Source organism: Berghia stephanieae, chromosome 6 (genome assembly GCF_034508935.2).
Source record: "Berghia stephanieae isolate SIO BIC M18660-M18661 chromosome 6, UCSD_Bste_1.3, whole genome shotgun sequence".
Taxonomy (NCBI): domain Eukaryota; kingdom Metazoa; phylum Mollusca; class Gastropoda; order Nudibranchia; family Aeolidiidae; genus Berghia; species Berghia stephanieae.
This window is the reverse complement of record NC_088365.1, coordinates 20,479,493-20,505,072: the sequence shown is the minus strand read 5'-3', so window position 1 is coordinate 20,505,072 and position 25,580 is coordinate 20,479,493. Positions and strand designations below refer to the sequence as shown.

Below are 25,580 nucleotides of genomic sequence, written 5' to 3'. Positions count from 1 at the left end.
GACATTGGGTTGATTTGAACGCCTAGGGTTGTGATAGAATTATTCTCTTGGCATTTGTAGCGTTTCGTATTCTCAGACACAGAGTTCAAGACCAAAATTCTATATGTGTGTATATATGCGTGTCGTGTGTGTGTGTGTGTGTGTATGTGTGTGTATGTGTGTGTATGTGTGTGTATACTGAAGCTCAGTTAATTTCAATATGGCAGAGAAGTCAGCACGTCACATCTTCTACTTTTCCGGTTCCAAATTCCTTGAAAAAAGTGTGTTTGTATGTGTGTGTGTATGTATGTACCCAGTCCTTAGGAGGACTAATAATACATAGATTACATCTTGAATCATACGGTGGCATAACAAGTTTAGTGGCAGGATGTATAGGCAGATTCTTAAGATGACGGGACGTAAAAGTGCGAAGATGGATGATCTTTATTGACGATTCACTCACTCTATCCCATGACCGGTTGGTCGTCGGGGCGACTCTCGGGATGCAGACTTCACGATTCGACGCCACTCATCACGGTCTTGGGCCTTCCTCATTAGATTGTTCCACGTCAATCCTGTCCAATCTTTAATGTTGTCCTGCCACACTTTCCTCTGTCTCCTCTTCTTCGGCAGCCTTCTACTGTGCCCTGCAATATTGACGATTAGCATATATTTAGACTAGAAAATAACATGCCATAATTCTAAAACTTGAAGATCAATTACACAAGGTATGTGTCCATTCTCCGGTAGAGTGGCTTTACACTACTAATGAGAGTGGATTCAGTTTTTTTACATCCCGCTTTTATTCCCTAATGGCATAAGCATAAGCCAGAGTATGTTATGTTCGAATGTACTACACATTTTAGGTATTTGAAATGAATTTTAACAGGATGTTGGGGCAGTGAATAGTGATCTGATTTGGTAACCGGTTAATCCTCTCCTTCTGGTTGGGGTTCCTGACCTCACATAGTTGGCAGGGAGACACTTACTGTGTCTTCTATCCCCTTATATCTGTCTTCCAACTCACCCTCTGCCTGTGTCTTGGAATGAAACTACTTGGTTTTGTCCTGGCCCTGGCCGGAAACTCTAGCTGAGAGGGAAACAGTCAAATGTATAGTTAGTTTTGGGAAATGATATCGGCGACTTTAATTTTCACTTCGACAACGTCACAGACACCGCTAAATTGCACAAGTCATTATCGGAGAACAACATGTGCCAGATCGTAACAACGCCAACCCACTCTGCTGGTCATATTTTAGATTGGGTAATTGTAGAAAATTCAGAGTTCCAAAAAACCAACGCCACCGTCGATTATCTCCCCTGTTCGGACCACTCCCTCATTTCTTCCAATCTTGACGTTTCAAAACCATGCCAAAAAACCACCACCACATCAACCAGAAACATTAAAGGCATTAATTTGGACAATTTCAGAGGCGATTTAGAAACAAAACTTACTAAAAATTCAATGATTTCTCCAGACCAATGGAATAGTTGTCTCATCGAAACGCTTGACAAACATGCGGCATTCCAAACAAGGACCGTCACCAACCGCAAGTATGCTCTGTGGTATACGTCGGACGTTAAAGAAGCTAAAACAAAGTGTCGGAGAGCAGAAAGACTGCTGAAAACATCAGGCCTTACGATTCATCGTGAAATATTCAAGAACGCATTTCGTGCCTGGAAGACAACAATAAAAAAGGCAAAGACCACTTTATTTTCTTTCAAAATTCGAAACTTCTAAATCTTGTAAACAATTATTTAACATCTGCAATGATCTACTTGGACGTGAAAGATGCACTTCATTACCATCTACAACCAATCAAAGAGACTTGCCAAACACATTTGTCAACTTTTTAAAAGACAAAATCCATAACATTCGTTCAGAACTAGATCGGCATGAACCATTTATAGATACAAATACATTCTGTGGTACCCCTTTAGACAAGTTCCAACCAGTTTCACATAGTTTCATAAACGAGTTGATAAAAAAGCCCCCATTAAATCCTGCGACCTTGATCCCCTACCAGCACAGCTTTTGGCCAGCTCCATCGATACATTATTACCATCCATTACATCAATCATAAATACATCCATACTGACTGGCGAAGTTCCATCGTGCTTTAAAAGTGCCCTCGTCAAACCACTTCTGAAGAAACCATCACTGGACCACAATATATTAAACAATTATCGTCCTGTATCAAATTTACCTTTTTTGTCAAAACTTTTGGAGAAGGTAGTTCTCACACAATTAACATCTCATCTTAAGAACAACAGTTTGGAACAACCCTTTCAGTCAGCCTACAAACATCAACACAGTACTGAAACGGCGCTTCTTAAAATCTTTAATGACTTGTTATGTAATGCTGATGCTAACAATATCAATGTATTATGCCTTTTAGATCTTTCAGCTGCCTTTGACACCATTGACCATGACATTTTGTTAAGAAGACTAGAAAATACGTTCGGCATAAAAGGAATTGCCCTTAAATGGTTTACATCATATTTACAGGATCGATGGCAGACTGTCGTGGTGAATGGTGTTCAGTCAGAACAAGTTTTACTAAATTTTGGAGTGCCACAAGGCTCTGTTCTTGGCCCTGTCCTTTTTACTGTATATATGCAGCCCCTTTCTAGTGTGATATCCAGATTCAATCTGAGTTATCATTTTTATGCAGATGATACGCAAATATATGATTCAACACCCCTTAGTAATTTACAGTTCTTAATACAACGAATTACGAGCTGTTTTAATGAGATTAAATCTTGGCTGTACCACAATAAGTTAAAATTAAATGATAGTAAAACTGAGATTTTAATGTGTGGAAGGCCGAGTATCCTTAAACAGGCAAATAAATCACCTATTACTCTCGGAAATAGCACAATAGAATTTTCAAATAAAGCAAAAACCTTGGCGTCATCATTGATAAAGATCTTTCCATGACAAGCCACGTGAATAACACCATACAATCTATGTACATAGAAATGAAAAGAATATGCAAAATTCGTAATTTAATACCGAAGCATATAACAGAACTTTTAATTAATTCCCTGGTTTTATCTAAATTGGACTATTGTAACTCCCTTTGGGCGAATTTAGCTAAAGACAAAACTAGCAAACTTCAGGTTGCTCAAAATAACGCAGCCAGGCTCATTGTACGCAATAACAAAAAATACCCGTCAGCAACTCTTCTTCTCCGTGAGTTACATTGGCTTCCTGTTGAAAAAAAAGTTGCCTATAAGATTTGTACTGTTGTCTACAAATCCCTGAGCACGAACAATCCCTCCTATATTAAAGACCTTCTAAACATATATGTCCCCAATAGAAACTTGAGGTCAAGCAATGACCAATCAATCCTTGTCAAACCTAAGCCATTGCGTAAAATAGGTGAACAGTCTTTTCAATTTTCGGCCCCCCATTTTTGGAACTCTCTCCCGTCACACGTGAGATTCGTTGACAACGTTCAAATCTCGCTTAAAGTTTTATTTTTTTACGTCATAATGTTGCAATATTATTTTCATATTTTGTTGTTGGTAAATTGAAATCGTATCACGTTTCCTTCACACTTGTCTCACTGTAATATGTTTTGTTTTATATCACTGTAAAGCGCTTAGAGCCTGTGACAACGGAGTAAAGCTCTATATAAATGCCATTTATTATTATTATTATTATTATTATTATTATTATTATTATTATTATTATTATTATTATTATTATTATTATTATTATTATTATTATTATTATTATTATTATTATTATTTTCTCCTGGTAAATCTTCTCTCTGTTATGCATTGCATTATGTTTTCTTTATATTATATACGATTTGTAAAACATTTGAGCGTATTCCTCTAAGTGGGGACTTGTGCTTATGCCTGGATGAGACTTTTAGTGATCTCAAACTAAGTACTTTGATAGTGTGCTCATGGAATCTACACCTGCTTCTTATTTGAACCAATTCCCCTTTGTCTTACCTTTTCTTGGGTGATTTAATTGTAATTCTTAAACTTTTTACTATCCCATTTTCTTCCTTTTTACTGGCGCTGATATGACCTTAATGTGTAGCAAGTGCCGTAAAACCCTTAAAAACAAAACAAGCAAACAATCCTCTCCTTACCAACCACAGAGAAATCGTCACATTCCTTACGATGCAACCAACAATTTTCTCATTCTGATTTCTTTTCTACATCAAAGCATTTAAAGAGAAATTTTGTTATAGCTATAAAAACTTGACATTGTCTTGTCGCGTGTATTTTGCTGAAGAATAGTATATTATAGAATGTGCTTTTTGCTTCTCTGTTTGAATACATAAAAATATTTTTGATTAGGGTGGGTGTAAAATTTTGGGTAAAATTCTGAAAATGTATGGTAAGGAACTTGCCGAACTCTGGAAAAATGTGTATTTCGTAAAGTCCCAGGTTTAATAATTTATGCAAAGGTGAAGTTTATTTGAATCGATCGAGAAAAGAAACGAGTTTTCTGGCCAAATTATTTAATGCATGTTTTTTCCAGATTACGACAGTTAGCTAGTTAAATCAATAGACACGTAGATAACCACGCCTCTCGGACAATCGTCATAATGTAAACAATGGCAGTGATTGGTAGACACAGCAAACTACACAGATTTTACTATCGATGATGTTTAAGTAAAATATCCGCCGTTCAACTGCTTGATCAATAGAACTAACACAGAAAACTATGTGTAAATTTAAACGTTTATTATCTGATCGAGAAAATCGTGTGACAACTAGTCACCCATTTGGCGGTATATAGACAATAACAATGATCAGTGATTGGTCGATTTCATTCACGTTTTGTTTATAAACAAGCAAATATGTTTGTCCGAGCACGTGTGAGGGTGTGTCACAAATTCCATGTTTTGATTGGTCAAAAATCTACTGGTTAATTGAAATAAAACTCTTATTCTCTCATTTCAGGTGATGGCACGAAATACTCAAAGGGTGAGATACAACTCTTTATTCTACCCTCTCCTAAAATAGTTACGGTAACGGGTAATAATACCATGTTTACAATAATACTATGTGACGTCAGATTATAAATCATTAAATTTCACTAAAAATTTGATACTTTAAAAAGAAGCATTATTTAAGTGTTTTTGAACATGCCTTTCTTCAAAGATCACAAAATCGGAATGGACATGATCTATATTAACTTTCCATGTGCTCGAGGTCATTGGTCACATTGCAAAATGTGCTCAAAGTGACCCACTTAGTGAAAAGTGTTCACAGCTTTTTAAATATCTAACTTCACCTTTGGTCATTTGATTCAGCTTGACACATGGGTATGTTTATAACATTTGTAAACAAAGCAGCGTGTTTACATTTGTTAAGAAATATCCAATCTTTGGAGTGCAACAAATCATGTGATTGATGACCTGGTTGGACGAAAACATGAATATAGATCGCTCCCATTGATTGAGGGGTGGAATAAACGATTTTTTACACTCTTGCGTATTGGAATTCGAACTTTGTTCCCAACACCCACTCGCCAGCATCAATCAAACAGTGATTCATCGCCTCAAAATGATATTCGTGGTGATGATTTGGATGATGTAAATGTTGCTGCTCGAAGCTCGAAGAAATAGATACTAATGTGAAATTGAATGTAAGCTTCAATTTAATTACAAAAACATATCAAATGAACGTTTCGGGTTTCCCCTTTATCAACAAATCAGGATGAATGAAACACCACAGATGAATGAGATAATGTGGTAGAGGCGTAGTTTTTGTAATTAAATTGAAGCTTACATTCAATTTCACATTATTATCTATGATTTGGATGATGAGAATTGAACTTTGAGTCCATATTATTACTTAGCTTAAATTTAGATATGTGCAATCTAAAGGAAAGAAAGAAATATTCTTGAAGTGATAAACATTCGAAAAAAACAATTCATAATTCTGATTATATCGAATTTAATTTCAATTTACAGTAAATGGATCACCCCGATAAAATACCAGACAGAGGTGGCGGGTTACAAATTTTTGACAGATCATTAAAATGAAATTCCAAAACAAAAACAAAGCAAAAACAAAAACCTTAAAAAACAAAACAAAACAAAACAAAAATAAAGAAAACAAATCGAGGCTTTATAAAGAGCAATATTCACTATTCGGGCTCAATCAAAGCGCTGTACAAAGTGTTCCAAGTCAAACGCAACACTTGCCGTGTAGGACGAGAGATGACGATATTACATTTATTTAATGTTAGAGAAATCGCTGGCAACGGACAGGTACTCATTTTACACCCGAGTTCGATGAGAGAATTTAAGTAAAGAGTCATTTTCAAGGACTCGACTTTGTTCTGCCAAGAGCGAGACTTGAACCAGTGATATACAGGTTATTATTATTGTTATTATTATTATTATTATTATTATTATTATTATTATTATTATTATTATTATTATTATTATTATTATTATTATTATTATTAGTATTATTATTATTAGTATGATTAATATTATTATTTTTATTATATCTTTATTATTATCATTTTTATTATATTATTATTATTATCATATCATCATCATCATCATTTTTATCATTCCCTTTACAGTAATCTCAATTAATTTTCATTTGCTTCAGATATCTATTTTGACATCATAGAAACGAAATTTATTCTTAATGAAAGAAAAGCTTTGTCATCATTGACAACATCATGAATTGAAATGTTTTACAAATTGACAGGGGATGTAAGATGATGCTAAAAAGGAAAAAAGAATGCTTTTGCGTGGGTGATATATATATATATATATATATATATATATATATATATATATATATATATATATATATATATATATATATATATATATATATAATTTTTTTATTTTCATATTTACAACAATGTTGGGGTCAGTCTACATCGATGTTTCAGGCATTTTCAGCCATCTTCAGGACTATGTGTTACAAATCAAACTGATGTAACACACAGTCCTGACGATGGCTGAAAATGCCTTAAACATCGATGAAGACTGACTCCAACATTGTGGTAAATATTAAAATAATATTTCGTTCCAGTGCTACATGTCGAGTACTTTTCGTACCATATTTGTATCCAACACGATTCAATATATATATATATATATATATATATATATATATATTATATATATATATATATATTTATCTATTTATTTATTTATTTATTTATTTATTTATTTATAATTGTTGTTTTTACAGTATGCTATGATGGTCTGAGTAGATGTCTTAGCATTTACATAAAAGATGTCAAACAACACACGACTGAGAAGGAAATATGTCAGTAAGTAGACACATTAATTAAACATGGTATTTCAAAAGTTATCAAGCAGCATTATATATATAGTCACTCATTATATATATAATTCAAGCAAATTCAAGCGGATGAGGCCGTATCCATCGTTATGTTATAGCCTGACACTGAAATCCAAAAGGACTGGCAGGTTGACGTCATTATTTGGTTTTTGCACCGTTTATTGAGTTGTCATTAGTAGAGCTCATGGAAACAAGTTATTTCATTAGTTGAACTATTGAATACAACTCACGATTGTTTTCTTTTGTGGCAAAAGACTGGCGTTTTGACGTCATTTTTTGGTCAGTATCAGGCCAAAACTTTACGAAGGCCACGATGAGGCCCCACGGGTGAAAGCTTGCTGCCGTTAGACAGGTCATAGGCCTTACTTGTCTGTTGGCTGCCACTCAATGCTTTCATTTACAAGTCGCCCGGCAACTTTTCTCCCAGTTTCAAGAAGACGGCTGGCGTCCCCGCCCCACATGAGGGACCGAATTTTTCCGTCCATAAACACAGCGCTGATATAAATAACAAATCAAAGTTGGATAAACCCTCTATTCAATAGTCTTTGGTTCGGCCATCACAATGCGTTAGTATTGAAAAGCGCAAAATAACTCCGCCATATTATTTTGAAACACATTGAGTTTATTTTGATTGTGTCGTCGGTGGCTTGGTGTATGATGTCTCGTTTTATCATAAATTCCTGTTTTGTGCGTAGTCAGTAATCAGGTGGATGACAATGAAAGCATTGTGTCCATGGTTAAAGCATTTTGCATATATTACCCCACTCGACCCAGGTGTGATGAGTAGGCAAACAGAGACGAATTTAAGAGTTCATACTAGTAAAATGATTCTAAATGCATTGCAATGGAACAAACAAAGAAGCATTGTCAAGTGCATTGAGCTTGAGTTATATATACGAGGGCTGTCCCAGAAATAAGGCAAGTAGAGCCATATCTCCTGAACCAATGATGGTATTCGAACTCTGTAAACCGGAGATTAAAGATAATTTTGTTGTGCATCAGTGCTGAACGTTTCAGCACTATTGATGAACAAGATTCTGATCTGCATAAAAACAAGGATGGCTACTCCAATAACTGAGTGGTCCAAAGAAGAAGTTCGAGCTGTAATAAGGTTTTTTTTTTTTGCTGAAAAGGCAATTGTCCTTCTGAAATCCATCCAGATTTGGTAAGCGTGTATGGAGAATCTGTGATGAGGTTCAAACAAGTAGTTTTCTGGTTCAATGAGTTTCAACAAGGTCGATCAAATGTGCATGATAAGCAACGCACAGGGGCGACCTCCATCTGCCAATTCAAATCAAAATGTCCAACGTGTTGAGACCCTGGGTCGTGAAGACAGGAGACTGAACGTTCGCGAAATTGCCCTTGGACTTGAAATGTCAAAATCTGCTGTTGAAAGAATAATCAAGCAATTGGACTTTAGGACAGTTTCCGCTCTGTGGGTCCCGAAACAGCTGACAGAAGACCATCAGGCACAGCGTGCAGAAGTGTCACAGAACCTCCTTCAACGAGCCCATGATGAGCAAGAAATGCGAGTTGGACCTGGTGGTGACCTTGGGCCTGCTGACTAGTCTGCGTGTTTTCTTGACCATAGGTTTTTATGCGCTAAATTGCTATTGTTTAGCTATGTGTTAGAGTCAATAAACTTTATATCACCTAAAATGGTATTGATTAAACCACATGCATTCTTTGTTATATTGCAATCGGTCAGTCATATCGGAGATGGTTAACATTTTTGCTAGACAGCTTGATATTTTAATTTCCGAAATGACACATAGAAGGAAATATAAAGAATGCTACAGGGACAATCGTGAAAATTCAAGTTCTTATATTCTCGAAACAGAACCCTTTTGCATCAACCATGAATGAACAATGCCATGTTGCCTTCTACTGCTCATAGGTTACCTGCTGATTTAAAGCAAAAGAATATTATCTTTGTGAAATTATTTTGTAGTTACTTTAATTATTTTACTCACGAAACGAAACATGCCGAAACTAAGCCCTGTAGAGAGGTAATCTTCATGCTAAACGGCCAGTGGCTGAGGCTGTACAGCTTTTCAATGAAATACCTACCTGCTATTCTAGTATCGCAAAGTTCAACAATGAAAGGGCATTTGAGGGATCACAGGCGGACAGATTAACCCAGAGTAACAACGGTCAATGATGATCAAACATTTACTCGACAGAAAAACCAACCCCTCTGTTATGCTTCTGACATAGCTGTAAAAATAACAGTTCAAGTTGCACAATATTAGGAAGACTTAAAACTGCTGGACTCAGAGCGAGAAGGTTTTCTGTGTAACTTCAACGAACTGAGAATAAAACTGGTGCTCGAGTGGCCTGCTGTAAATCCAGACTCCAATCTTATTGAGAACCTCTGCGATCTCCAAATAAGATCCACGAGGGTAAAACAGTGCAAAGCAAGGAATGCTTACGAGCTTTGGACCATTGTTGAAGCAGGAAGTAATGCGTCACAATAGATGACATAATAGAGAGCTTCAGCAAATCATTTTGGACTTAGACTTAGACCTATCTATCACATGATCGCTGTCCTATTTAAAATTGGAAAACACCATGTGACGTGTGCAAAACATCTAACAATAGCAGACGGCAACCATAAAATTTAGGTCACGCATTCAAAACAATAGTCTTCCTTGATAAACTCTATAGGGAGTCGTGTACGAGCAGTGATAGGAAATCGTGATGACATACGCAGTACTGGCTTTGTTGAGTCAAATTTTTTCCCTTTTTCCGAAGCAGGGCAACCCAACATGCGTTCTTCGGATCGTCGTTACTTTTATGATTATGCATGTATGCTGATAAAATTTAACCACATATATTAAAGATATTGCTTGATTCTGTGATATTACTTTTGTCCAATTTTATCCCACCTCTTAAAACTCAAATGAATTGACTCAAACAAGTGTAAAGTTACTTTTACATAATATGTGATATATGTTCACATTTTATTTATTTGTAAGATGGCGCAGAGTAACCCCATATTTCCAAGATATTTCGTATATAATCAATGTCATTAAAATAATTAAAGCCTCAAGTCATAATGTGTGCTTATAATTAATTTTCAAAACAAGCCGTATTACGAAACAAAATTGATTTGAAATCTTGAGCAGGAGATAAGGTCACCTTTTCGTCATGTTTACCGGAGATGGGCGATAAAATTTGAGGTCTGCCTGGGGTAAAACAGAGCAATGCTGGCCCGAAATCGGTACTATCGTCTAACTGCATGTCTCTTACAAGGAAAACTGTAAAGTACTACTGAAGCTTTGTAATTTTGGCGAAAAAGCGCCAACAAATTTTTGTTTGTCTCAGTAGTAGTAGTAGTAGTAGTAGTAGTAGTAGTAGTAGTAGTAGTAGTAGTAGTAGTAGTAGTAGTAGTAGTAGTAGTAGTAGTAGTAGTAGTAGTGTAGTGTAGTAGTTAGTAGTAGTGTAGTAGTAGAGTAGTAGTAGAGTAGTAGTTAATAGAGTATAGTGTAGTAGTATGAGTAGTATAGTAGTAGAGTAGATGTATGTATAGTATGTATAGAGTGTATGATGTATGTATGGATGAGTGTGTGGTGGTGGTTGTGGTGTGGTGGATATTAGATGATGATAGAGGGTGATGATGAGAGATGATGATGTATGATGATGATGGCGATGATGATGATGATGATGATGATGATGATATGATGATATATCTTATTCTTATTCTTATTCTTCTTCTCTTCTTTTATTATTATTATTATTATTATTATTATTATTATTATTATTATTATTATTATTATTATTATTATTATTATTATTATGACGATGATGATGAGATGACGATGGTAATCATGAAGAAGATGATAAAGGTGACAATTTAAAAAATATTAAGTAACCAATAGAATAACTATAAATGAATAATAAGATAGTAGATAGATAAATAGATAGGTAGTTTAATAATCTGATAATATTAATCAATATCAAAAATAAATACCCTTATTGTATTTTCAGTGATGTGGCCATATTCGTGCGGTGTCTCCTGGAGCTTGATTGCAATCTACCCTTGGATGTCAAAATCCAGTCTTTTCACACGGTTGAAATGGGACTGGCTGAGAAAGGGTTAAGATGTGGTAAGCGTTGGAAAGGGAAAAAAATTAGTTCATTTCTAGGCTCACAAGGAGTTTGAAAGATAGAGCATATCGAAAGTAATCATAACTATGAAGGTCTCTCTCTCTCTCTCTCTCTCTCTCTCTCTCTCTCTCTCTCTCTCTGTTTTCCCCTCTCTCTGTCTCTCCTCTCCTCCTCTCTCCCTCTCTCTCTCTCTCTCTCTCTCTCTCTCTCTCTCTCTTCTCTGCTCTCTCTCTCTCTCTCTCTCTCTCTCTCTCTCTCTCTCTCTCTCTCTCCATTTCTCTTTAAAAAAAAAAAAATTAATGACGGCTTCCCCCTCAGCTAAAGATCCCCATGGACCAGGAAAATTATTAAAGAAATCTGAATCCAGAACAAAGACTGAGAATTACATGGAAAAGGAAAACCGAAATAAGGAGGCGGGTTGGGGGGGGGGGGGGGGGGAGAGGGGACAGAAGACAGTAAAGTTACCTCTCCGCTTGTCATGGGATGTCAGAAGACCTCATCCAAGTGTCCACGAGGTGACACCTTCTCTCTGCCAGACATTCTTTTCTTGAGCTAACCCAGCTCAGACCGTGTCAGGCCTTGCAAACATATCCCATTGTTCTAGATCTAATCCAAAGTGGCTTCTCCCTTCCTTGAAGAATACATCAGCGCTCAGTACTGAGAGGGGCATTTGGTTCCTAATCATTCGTCACACACGCCTAAGCCATCACATAACCATCACATCGTTGTTTTCCCTCCTCTACAAGAATTAATAACTTGACATAAGTACCACGTATCACTTTACGAGCAGTCTTACATGAACTAATATTATAGAATGGTTCCTTTTGGGGTAAACCTTTGCTGATCGATTTGTTTTCTTTACACCAAAAATAGTCCTTTTTATAATATATTATTCAGTCATGTGATACAATGTGATAAGCGTATTTAAGTGGAGCTATGTGATCTTCTGATTTGACACTTGCCTTCGGATTGGAAGGTCCAGGGTTTGGGTCTGAGCGGTTCATAGTTGAGTCCTTTGAAAAGGCTCTTTACTCACATTCTCTCACCTTACTCATGTGTAAAATGAGTATCATGGTCGTTAACAGCGTCGATTTTGTAGAAAAAAATACACTATCGCCTAACATGCGTTATGTCTCGTCCTACGTTTAAGTTTAGATGCTGGCCAGGGACCCTTTGTAAAGCGCTTTGGGCACGTTTAGTGTATTGCGCAGCATAGATAGTATGAAGTTGACGTCACTCAGGTCTTTGTTATTGCTTATTGCCATCCGCGTTTAAGGGGAGGTTTGGGTCTAATTATTCGGAAAATCCTTCAAAAATTTGATTTTGAGATTTTGGTGGAAAATGATATTTTATTATCTTAGAAATAATATAATTGAAGTCCAAATTCTTAAAGTAGACTATAAAGGCACGAAAAACACAGTCGAAAATGGTACAGGTAGTAAGAAATGTGTGAAAAACGGGAAGCAATTTTGCTATTTTCTCAATATGTCAGTTTTCTAAGGGTATGGGAAACTGTGTCAAACGTTTCTCAGAATCTATTCAATGAAATTGTGAAAATTTCCACATTTATCACAGAGATAATGTATTATGTCACCATAGAGGATTTTTTTTGATAAGATTTGTGAATTTTAAATTATAATCCTAAATCTGAATTTTTTACATAAATTTTGTCATAACATTTTGATTCTCAACTTTGTAATGATCTAATAACAATTCCATAAGCTAAAGCCGTAAAATCTCTCTATGGTGACACACTATGGTACAATGTTGACAAGAGGGAAGAATATGGAGGTCATTCCTTCATTAGTTTTTGTGGAACGTTTGCCACAAGATTGTTATATTTTTTGATGTCAGACCCCCAAATTAGATCGCAAAATGGGTATCAACACAGATAATTAAAATTTTTCACCATAAATGTTGTTTTTTAACGTATATTGACGATACAGAATGATTAAAACCGCCCAATATAGGTAATTAATTTTTTTTTAGAAAAGACCCAAACCGCCCCTTAAAAGTAATTCTCACTAAACTGTATTCACGGTTATACTTCCGTTATACTTCCGGACGGCAATGTTGTGAGCTTCTTAGCCAAGCGCATACTATCTATAAATGAATATTTTTTTTTATCTACCAAGTAAAATTTGAGAAGCATTATATCCTCTCTATTTTATCATATTTTTAACAGAAAGAATTACAGAGCTAAAAGCTACCTATCTCAGTGGGATCCCATATCCTAAATCGCGGCAAGACCCGAGGTCCCAGTCAAATTTAGGCACAACAAAAGCAACAACTCCGTCAAGCACTGCCTCCATAAACAGAAATATGGCCGCGATTGCCTCTATCACATTAGCCTGTATGTCCTTATTTATTGTCATGCTATCAAAATAATAAAAAATTAATAATTTTGAACTGAGGTTTTTGCATTTTGTTCATTCTTTTTTTTTACTTTTAAAAACAAATTTTGTTAACATTTAACAAGATAATTTAAAGAAAAGGTAAATTATAGTTGTTCTACTAAGTAATAGATTTAATCAATGAAGATTTATTATTTTATTGTCCTCTTCAAAGACAAATAATTTTCTCAGGTTCGATTGTTAGTGGATTGGAGAAACGAGGGGTTGAATGAAAGATGGTGAGAAAACATAATCAATAGATGTTGATATTTTCACCCATTGTTTGTTTGTTCTCAAGGGGATATCATCTCCCAAAACTAATGTTACACCTTTGAGAGCGCCCAAAGAAAAGTGAGACTAAGAGAAAGAGAGGAGCTAGTTGGAGTAGATCCTAAGAGCAATCTAAACTTCTCGTATCTTGGTTTAGACCAACAAAAAGTCCAACCTAGACTCAATGTGGAATTCCTGACAAGGGAGACACTCAAATCGATTAGATAATTTATAGATTGAGCATAGAATTTATAGTATTGTATAATAGGGATATTATGGTCTATATTTACTATTACTATCCAGCGTCGTCCTCATTGACGTTGGCTGCCCGCACTCTGCGATGACAAATTAAATGTCTGCCCAATCCTCTCGTCTGCTGATGGGATCGTATTACTCGCTTCCATTCATTTCTGTCCATTCTATGATATTTGTTTATATACTTGCGAGCAAAAGAAAGTATACACATTTAAAATCGTTGTTACTTTTTTAAAAACTTTTTAATGATTTTCCACTGAGTTGTTTACCATCGGCCTTTCTGTGTACCGATATTTGATGTTTTTGTTTTTGACCTGAAATTCGTTCACCACGTCGCGCTGGTACTAAAATGACCTTTTGGACCCTTACTCTGGACGTAGTGTGTAGATTAATTTTTAGTTTGTTTCTTTTTAAGCATTATACAGCGCTTGAGACACATTAGGTCATTTCAGAGCCAGTTAAAATGGAAGAAAATGGGAAGATGAAAAAAATTATAGAATTACAAGTAAAGGTACCCATGAAAAAGTAAGACAAAAGGGATTGGTTCGAGCAGGGATCAGATGTAGATTTCAAGAGCACGCTATCAGTATCAGTGTACTAAAAGTCTCATCCAGACACCAGCACAGGATTCCACTAGGAGGAATATACTCAAATGCGTACAGAATATAACCAAAACATAAAAGCATAACTAAAAATACATAACAGAGGGGGGAAAAGTAGCATCTCCCAAAATTAGAACTATACATTTAACTGTTCCCTCCCAGCCGAGGATTTCCGCCAAGGCTATGACAAAACCAGGTAATTCCATTCCAAGACAAAGACAGAGAGCAAGTTGGAAAACAGATATAGGGGAAGAGAAGATACAGTACGTGTCCCCTTGCCCACTATGGAAGGTTCGTTTTTGTTTTTAATGGTTTTACGACACTTGGAACACATTAAGGTCATATCAGCGCCAGTAAAAAGGAAGAAAATGGGAAAGTAAAAGGTTCTAGAATCACAATTAAAGCACCCAAGAAAGGCAAGACAAAGGGGAATAGGCTCAAATAGGAAACAGATGTAGATTCCAAGAGCATAGTATCAAAGTACTTAGTTTGAGATCACCCAAAATTCTCATCCAGACACAAGCACAAATCCCCACTATGAGGAATACACTCAAATGTTTACAAATCATACATACATACATATATATATATATATATATATATATATATATATATATATATATATATATATATATATATATATATATATATATATATATATGTATGTATATTTTTTTTTTTTTGTTTGTTTGTTGCTTTAGGTCTCTTCCAACACAATTGAGGTTATATGAGAGACCGCTGAAACAAAAAAACAAGCAATCTAACAAAAATAGTACAAATGTCAATCAAAAGCATAACCTAAAGATATCATAAGCTAAATTATAAATAACCAAGAACAAACAGGCAGAGGATTTACAGGAAAAAAAATATCCCCTGTCAAAAATACAATCACAAACCAAAGAAGCAGGATAGGCTAGTAAAGAGAAGAAGAAACGACATCACTAACGGATCGTACACCCATGCGAACATCATGGGTATATGATTCAAGGGTGATGCTCCCATCCAACCACCCGCATATATGTATACAACACTTAATAAAAAGCATAACAGAGAGATGATTTACAAGGAAAAAAAATATCATCTCCCAAAACTAACTATACATTTGACTGGTTCCCTCTCAGCCAGGGTGTCCGGCCATGGCCAGGATAAAACCAAGTAATCTCATTCCAACACAAAGACAGAAAGCAAGATGGAATACAGATATAGGGGAATAGAAGACACATTAAGTACCTCTCTGCCCACTATGGGAGGTCAGGAATCCCACCCAGGGCATGGGAGGATAAAAGACCCCACCCGGTGATTAAATTGAAACAAAAGATGAGTAGCTTTCATTGAATATTAAATCGTTTATTATTCAGTTTATCATGCTCACATTCGATTCATTTACCAACACATACGTACATTACAAACCAAGGCATTTGACGTTACAATACGACTATGCATAGATATTACAAACTTATCATTATGTTGTTTACTTGGAAATTAAATTAAATTTTAAAAGATCATAATAATGTGATCGTGAAATATGAAGTGTTATGCTTCAATAGTATCAAGTAACATTTTTGTGAAGCTTTCGATTAATATTATACAAAATCATGCATACTATCCTGTTATAAATTAATGCTAAATAATTTAAAAGTTATGACTTACATCACCCTCACAAACATATACAAACACACACACACAGACACACACACATATATAAATATATATACATAGCACACATATATATATATACATACATATTTGTGTTGTGATATAGATATGGTAAAGCACATTTGGAAATTAAAAGACAACAAGATAGACCACAATATTTCATGGAACATTGTATCTAAAACAAGAGGATAGGCTACACACCATCAACAAAACACTATACCAAAAATACACCATCATTAAACATCGCACTGAAGCCACACTCAACAAACACGATGAAAGAAATATACAACAGCTGTCCGCATAGACGGAAATACCTATTAATCATCTTTGAAACTACGGAATCACTTCAATATTCAACAACTTCTACTACATGTTCCATAATATTTCATGAACCTATTTTAATTTGTTGCCATAATATTTCATGAACCTATTTTGATTTGTTGCCATAATATTCTATGAACCTATTTTAATTTGTTGCCATAATATTTCATGAACCTATTTTGATTTGTTGCCATAATATTTCATGAACCTATTTTAATTTATTGCCATAATATTTCATGAACCTATTTTGATTTGTTGCCATAATATTTCATGAATCTATTTTGATTTGTTGCCATAATATTCTATGAACCTATTTTGATTTGTTGCCATAATATTCTATGAACCTATTTTGATTTGTTGCCATAATATTCTATGAACCTATTTTGATTTGTTGCCATAATATTCTATGAATCTATTTTGATTTGTTGCCATAATGTTCCATGAACCTATTTTGATTTGTTGCCATAATATTCCATGAACCTATTTTGATTTGTTGATTGGAAATATCGCATTCGTGTATGAGTTATATTGGCAACAACAATAAACCTTTGACATAAAAAACATAAAGTATAAAGGACATAGAGCTCTGAAATATCGATGTAGACTACCATGCCGTGGTCGTGATAAATCTCTCTCTCTCTCTCTCGCTCTCTCTCTCTCTCTCTCTCTCTCTCTCTATATATATATATATATATATATATAATATATATATATATATATATATATATATATATATATATATAATATATATATATATATATATATATATATATATATACCTATATGAAAATACACAATGACACAAAACACACACACACACACACACACACACAAACACACATTTCATATATGTTAACGTGCTTTGCTTTATCTTTCAGGGCTCACACATTGATATTACTGATAAATTAAGTATGTAAAACCCGTGTTATTACCTATGAAGCCAATGAATTATTTATTTGGAAGTCTTTCATAAAGCACTTGACGCGAAACATAATATTAAGATAATGGATAATAAAGTAAAAGAAACATAGGTACAATCTCTACACTACTTTCATTTTTACACTATAAAGGATCAAACCAGTTATAATACGAGTACATATTTCTACATACAATATAGGGTTATGAATGTCTCGTTTTCATGCTTTCCCTGCCGAATGAAGAGGACGTATTTCATACTAATTCTGTCTTTCAGCTTTGGAAAAAAAGAACCAACGATAAGAAAAATTTACTTATGAACAGTGGTGTTCTGCGGTTCGTTTGTGTGGTCATTCTTATGGGTTTAAATTACGCTTTTAAGTCAGTTCAGGGCCGCTTAAAAGAAAGATAATGGTAGAAAAGATCAATAGTAACTTTACAAAAATGCCAAGAAATGTATTTTTTTTAAAAACAAGATGTCACTGAACTATACCTCATACAGTATACTAACGGATAGTCACGAGCGTGTGATTTGACCATCTACTTTTTTTTTTTTACAAAAGCCAAGTATGTATTCAATTTGGTATGAACAGTTCTCATATCATATTAATGTCAGTAAATTTATTAAACATTTTTTACTTCATAGAATATAATAGAAGTTGAAGGCAACATTTTCTTCCTTTGCGATGGTTACAAAAGAGTAGTAAGGTATTCAAATTAGACACGAGAATGAAAATTGATCAAAAAGAGAATGCAAAAGCAAGTGAAACCAATTTACGTGTGTCAGGTCCAAAGAAGACCTAAAAGTCCCTTCCGGATATAGGAACAGAATTTTGTAAAAAACAAAAACAAAAACAAAAAAACATTCATAACGCATAGAAGATTTTTCATTGAAAAAAAAAAATAACGCTTTGTTCCACACAAATTGAATATATTCTTTGTTTGTTTGTTTGTTTTTAAGGGTTTTACGGCGCTTGCAACGCATTTAAGTCATATCAGCGCCAGTAAGAGGAAGGAAAAAGGGATTGTATGAAGTTCTAGAGTTACAATCGAAGTACACAAGAATAAGTAAGACGAAGGGGAACTGGTTCAAATAGAGAACAGATGTAGATTCCAAGAAAACACTATCAGTGTACTTAAAAGTATGAGATCACTTAGAAGTCTCATCCTGACACGAACACAGGTCTCCACCAAGAGATGTTGTTTGTTTTGTTTTTAAGGGTTTTACGGCGCTTGCAACACATTTAGGTTATATCAGCGCCAGTAAAAAGGAAGAAAATGGGATAGTAAAAAGTTCTAGAATTACAATTAAAGCACTCAAGAAAAAGTAAGACAAAGGGGAACTGAGAACAAATAGGGATCAGATGTAGATTCCAAGAGCATACCACCAATGTACTTAGTTTGAAATCACCTACAAGTCTCATCCAGACACAAGCATAAATCCCAACAAAGAGGAACACACTCAAATGCTTACATTATACATTCAAAATAAAAATAATAATACATAACAGAGAGATGATTTACAAGGAAAAATATATCATCTCCCAAAACAATAACTATGCATTTGACTGTTTCCCTCCCAGCCAGGACCCCGGCCAGAGCCAGGACAAAACCAAGTAATCTCATTCCGAGACAAAGACAGAAAGCATGTTGGAAAACAGATATAAGGGGATAGAAGACACAGTATGTACCTCCCTGCCCGCTATGGGAGGTCAGGATCCCCACCCAGTCCACCAAGAGAAACACACTCAAATGTTTACAAATCATATATATATATTAAACAAAAATAATACAATGCATAACAGAGAGATGATTTACAAGACAAAAAAAATATCATCTCCCAAAACTCTAACTATACATTTGACTGTTTCTCTCCTAGTCAGGGTATCTGGCCAGGGCCTAGACAAAACCAAGTAATCTCATTCCAAGACAAAGACATAAAGCATATTGGAAAACCGATATAGGGGGATAGAAGACACAGTAAGTGCTTCCCTGCCCTTTATGGGAGGAATATCTTCTTGTTGAGGACATACATATCCAGCAGAGTAAAGACAATAAAGCTGTAAATGTAACACAACACTTACAAGGCACAGTAAGTTATGGTTTGAAATCAAAGTTTTTCGTCATTTGCAAATACCATAGGCAATAGTAACAGAAAAAGAGTCCATGTAGTAAAATACAGAGCAATATTAAGTGTAGAGAATATAATAATAATTTCAAAAAATGGTTATAACCCACATGCATATGTATTTACAAGTAAGTCAGCCGAACACAAATATGGGCTTGATTTAAAATTTGTAATAGACAATATTTTGGAATTGCTTGATTTCAGGGCACTTCAATTACAACGGGACCATAGTAATTTGGAATGTCAGGCTTGTAAATAAATAAGTAAGTATTGGGTACAGTATTCAAGCTTCTGAATACCTCTCATTTTACAACAAATGACTATCACAGTCACAGATACCCACGTCAAATGTGACAAATCACAGATATTGTTTGTTTTTGTTTCCAAGGGTTTTGCAACTGTTTTTGTTTCCAAGGGTTTTGCAACTGTTTTTGTTTCCAAGGGTTTTGCAACTGTTTTTGTTTCCAAGGGTTTTGCAACTCCTGCGACACATTTAGGTCATTTCAGCACCAGTAAAACGGAAGAAATTGGGATAGTCAAAAACTCTAGAAACGGGAAATGGCTCAAACAGGGAACATGTGTATATTCAAAGAGCATACCATCAGTGTGCATAGAAATCACTTAAGTCTCATCCAGACACAAGCAAAGAATATATAATATATCTAAGACAGAAAACAAAACAAACAATATGAAACAGATGGATGATTTACAAGGAAACAAACAATCATCTCACAAAACTAATACAAAATATATGATTGATTCCCTTTCAGCTAAAGAAAACAGCAAGGGTCAGGACAAAACCAAGACAAAGACAGAAAGCAACTCAGAAAACATATATAGGGGGATAGAAGACACAGCTAGTGACCTTTTGTCCACCATGGGAGGTCAAAGGACTCCACCCAGATATCACAGATATCTACGATCCAAAATTTAAAAAATGAATATTGCGATTAAAAATGGAATGAAGTTTTGATTTTAAATTACAAATTACAGTGCAGACCATCAAGAAAAGTCAATTAGATTAATGTCAACCTATTGCTACTTTATAATAAGCAGACTACACTGCATTGGAAGTTGGCAACAGCAACAATTACAATCATTACAAACTACCCCCCCCCCAAAAAAAAAACAAGCAAAAAAACAAACAAAATCAATGGATATTTGATGTAAAAGGTAAAAGTATTGTAATATGCACTAGACTGTTTAAAATAACACCTTGAATTTAATACAAATGTCATTCGATTTAGTCAAAGGGGGGAAAAAGGTATATTAATAAATAAATAAATTTTCTAAAAGAAAGAAAAGAAAAAAGGAATAAAAAAAAGAAAAGGAAAGAAACAATTCGTTGTAAGCTGTGAAGTGAGAAGCAAATCCTATATTGTTGTTCTTGTTTAATTGGTGCTCTTTGAAAATTGAAAAAAAAAACTTTGAGTAAAATTCGCTCATTTCCCTACTAAGACTCATAATTCATTAATGCATTTCGCAGTATACAAAGGATAGGTTAGTTAGGTTTAGTTAACTAAAAATTATCAAAGTCTGGTGATCTTTCTATTGGACTTGTGATGATGCAAAACATAAAAAACTTGTAGTTGTGATTTTTGAGATAAAAAGCTATTACTATTATGGTTTTATATCGCTTTACAGATTTTTAAAAATCGGCTTTCCTTAAACAACACAACATGCTTTAAGACATTTTAACATTCGCAAAACTGATTGACCATTCGATTCAATATTTGATAATGTTTCGATGCACATATACATATATATATATATATATATATATATATATATATATATATATATATATATATATATATTCATGAGTGTTGGTGGGTACTCGTAGGTACGAAAGTGCTCGATAATGATGGTTAGAGCAAATATAGAATGCAAATTGTCACTTTTTTTTTTTTTTTGTTTGTTTGTTGCTTTAGGTCTCTTCCAACACAATTGAGGTTATATGAGAGAGAGCTGAAACAAAAAAAACAAGCAATCTAACAAAAATAGTACACATGTCAATCAAAAGCATAACCTAAAGATATCATAAGCTAAATTATAAATAACCAAGAACAAACAGGCAGAGGATTTACAGGAAAAAAAATATCCCCTGTCAAAAATACAATCACAAACCAAAGAAGCAGGATAGGCTAGTAAAGAGAAGAAGAAACGACATCACTATCGGATCGTACACCCATGCGAACATCATAGGTATATGATTCAAGGGTGATGCTCCCATCCAACCACCCGCGCAAATTGTCACTCACAGGTCTCAGCCACAAAAAATGTGAGTGACAATTTGCATTCTATATATATAAATAGATATATATATATATATATATATATATATATATAATATATATATATAAATTTGTTTTTTTAAACATGTAAACTTTCAATTTGATGACATTAAACTGCACTTTTCTTCACACCCATCGCGTCGAAATAATGTTGTGTTTAGGAGTAGTTGGGTAACAAATGGACCCATCCAAAATGAATGTGTTAGAACTTATTAAAAGTAATGGTGCTGAAAAACAGCAAAGATTGCACTTCTCGATTGTAACTAAATGACTGCTAATAAAATGATCATAAATCAGTACACAGGTGAAATAAACTGAATGTATGATAACATTGTTATGATAAACAACAAGATCCTAGTAACCGATAATAATCACTTTTTGGTATTTTCAAATCACAGACCTCACATCATTGATCATTGCTGTTAAGGCAGTGACAAAAGATTGATGAATGTCTCAGGTCAGGTCATCGGTGACAAACTTCACGAAAAAGGGGAGATGTTTTGAAGCAAAATGAACTGATTAACACAAAATTGCATAAATTGATTTTTGACTGTTTACATTGAAAAGAAAAAAATAAATCTTATATCTACCCCCCCCCCCCCCCCACCCCCTATCATAATAGATGTCCCATTTTTTTCAAAATGAAATACATTTTAGACAATTTTACTAGCACTGCAATTTTTGGTGACAGGCTCTTTTTAAGGATTAGTATCAATATTCAAGAATATAAGACTCGAGAGAGCAGTTGGTTTTCATAGCTCTTTAAAATCATGAACAGCATGAAAATGTCTCTTTCCACCAACCTCATCTACATACTTACCCGTATGTTTTGTGATCGTAATCATAATATTTACATTGTTGTAAACATATCTCTTATAAGTACCATAAAGTATAGAGTCTTAAAATATAAAATCTTTTAGTCAAAGTACATTTTTGATTTCTTGTACGTTGTAATTCATATGACAAAAATGTGAAGATTCTAAAATGCTGATAAGAACTCTCGTGAGAGATATAAATACAATTGTTGCATGAAATGACTACAAGAAGTAGTGCTTAGGAGCCTTCACCCTCTCCTTACCATCTATTAGAAAATCGTCACATCTGTTACGATGCAATCTCATCCAGATTTCATTTCTTTTTGCTATAGCTTTAAAAACTTGACATTCTGTAATAGAGCTCATATTGTCGAACAATATTATGTATAGAATGTGCTTGTTGCTTTTCTGTTTGAGTAAGAAATGTCTGTTTTTTGTGTTTGGTGGGTGTGAAGTTTTGGGGAAAATTCTGAAAATGGCTGGTAAGGAGAGGGTTAAGGTTAAGGCCTAGGGAGCCAAAGGATAGGTTTCTGTGGCATGAAATATTATTGTAATGCAACACATTGAACACTGTAATTTTGTACAACATTCCGTAATATACAAATTTGACCCAGTTACCTAATCAGTTACAGGTAGGCAGGGGAAAAATGGCTGTATCTTTGTAACTAGTATGGTCGCATGTTACAAACCCACAAAAGCAAAGAGAATTCATTAAGTCCATTAAACAAGATTTTAGTCTTGTTTCTGTAGCTTTAAAAAAAAACAATTGCTTTCTACCATTTCGATAGGATGTTGGTCTATCACAAAGTACTTTCCACCAGATCTTACCCCAGAATTGCTGGATGACCGTAGCATAAATAACCTGGAAATTTACGTAGGAAACATATTTCTTTGACAAAAGATCCTAAATGCTTAACAGAAAGTTTGGAGAGAGCAAACAAAACAATACAGAAAAGAGTATCTAAAAATATAGACTTTCTGTGTATGACTAAGTTTGTGCCTATTTGTGCACATGTGTGTATGCCTAACCAAGAAACATCCACAGTTTAAAAGATGATGTCACTGTCACACACTCTTACGGGGACATGAATCAAAAGAAAATTAATTTCTGTCAGAGAAATAAAACACAAACACACATTTCTCATATCTGGCAGGAAATGATATGTCATGACTTGGATCAAAGTTGTTTATTCTCGGATAAGGGATGAAAGCTTCATTTTTTTTTTTCTTTAAATAAAAAGGAATACAACCCCCCTCCCTCCCCCCCCCCCCCAAAAAAAAAACAAAAAAAAAACAAACAAAAACAAACAAACAAACAAACAAACAAACAAAAAAAAACAAAAAAAAAACCCAAAAAAATAAAAATAAATTTAAAAATTAGAAAAAAACAAAGAATCCAACAGTGTATGGGTGTATGTGTGTGTGTGTGTGTGTGTGCGTGTGACAGTCAATCAGCTCCCCAATGTGCCAATGTTCATGACTGTGGTAAATAAGTGACAATGACGTCATACAATGCCTATCGATTCATCTAAACCAGCTCAAGCCAAACATAGTATCATAATATTGTGACTGGTGTTATCGTGCATAGATTTCAAGGAGGAGTGGTGAAGATTAGATATGTTAGATTGTTTTGATATCAAAATGGACTGACATAAGAAATATTGCATAACATTATCAAAAACAAATAATGTACATAGGTGATTCAATATATATAAATAAATACATTTTTTTGAGAGAGAGAGCTGACATTCACATAAATATAAAGGTGACAAGAGAAATAGCCCTACAGATATTTAGATATAAATCTTAACCTTCTGAGTTTATCGACTTTCCCAACAACAATATATAAGGAATAAACCAGAAATGTGATCTAAATCAATTCATAACATGGATATAAAACAACAAAATGAAACCAAACGACCCTCAATATAAAAGTTAACAGCTTTGCATATCTCAAACCCTCATTTTCAATAACAGACTTTCAACAACTTGAAATAAAATATATTCAAAGTCTGCTATGCATGTGGCATTTTCAATAATTTAATATTAGTATAGATCACTCCAATCATACAAAACATCCTTTCTATAAACTGCGACACATTATTTCAATGTTGTGTTAATGTCGGATTGAAATAGTTTAATAAAATTCAGTTTAACGTCAAAATACTAAGAAATATGAATTTAAGACTTTTTTAAAGTTAAAGAATCAAAACAAATTCTCCTCAATGAGGTTATATATATATATATTATATATATATATATATTTATATAATATATATATATATATATATATATATATATATATATATATATTATATATATATAAAAATATAATATATATATATATATAGGCCTGTAAATCATCTTTTCCAAAATTGTCTGAAAATTTATTTTAATCTTCGGTGATCTCATCAGAAATTGATAATAGTATGACATGTCAACCATTCTGTTAGATGTATCAATCTAATATGCTTTTAAAAGAATATTGTTAGTTGTTCACAAATCAATTAGTCTGTCTGAGCATAAAGGGA

General features: G+C 34.1%; 1 protein-coding gene across 1 annotated transcript in view; it reads left to right on the top strand.

The window, feature by feature from the left end:
- The window catches only part of LOC144975646 (uncharacterized), a 23,511-nt gene extending 9,697 nt beyond the window's left edge, over positions 1 to 13,814 (top strand). The window contains exons 3-6 of the mRNA XM_078919832.1: positions 4,912 to 4,935; positions 7,177 to 7,258; positions 11,281 to 11,399; positions 13,586 to 13,814. Coding sequence (XP_078775958.1) covers positions 4,912 to 4,935; positions 7,177 to 7,258; positions 11,281 to 11,399; positions 13,586 to 13,788 — 428 coding nt within the window. The 3' untranslated portion in view covers positions 13,789 to 13,814. The remainder of the gene's footprint in view (positions 1 to 4,911; positions 4,936 to 7,176; positions 7,259 to 11,280; positions 11,400 to 13,585) is intronic.
- The last annotated feature ends 11,766 nt before the right edge of the window (positions 13,815 to 25,580 follow it).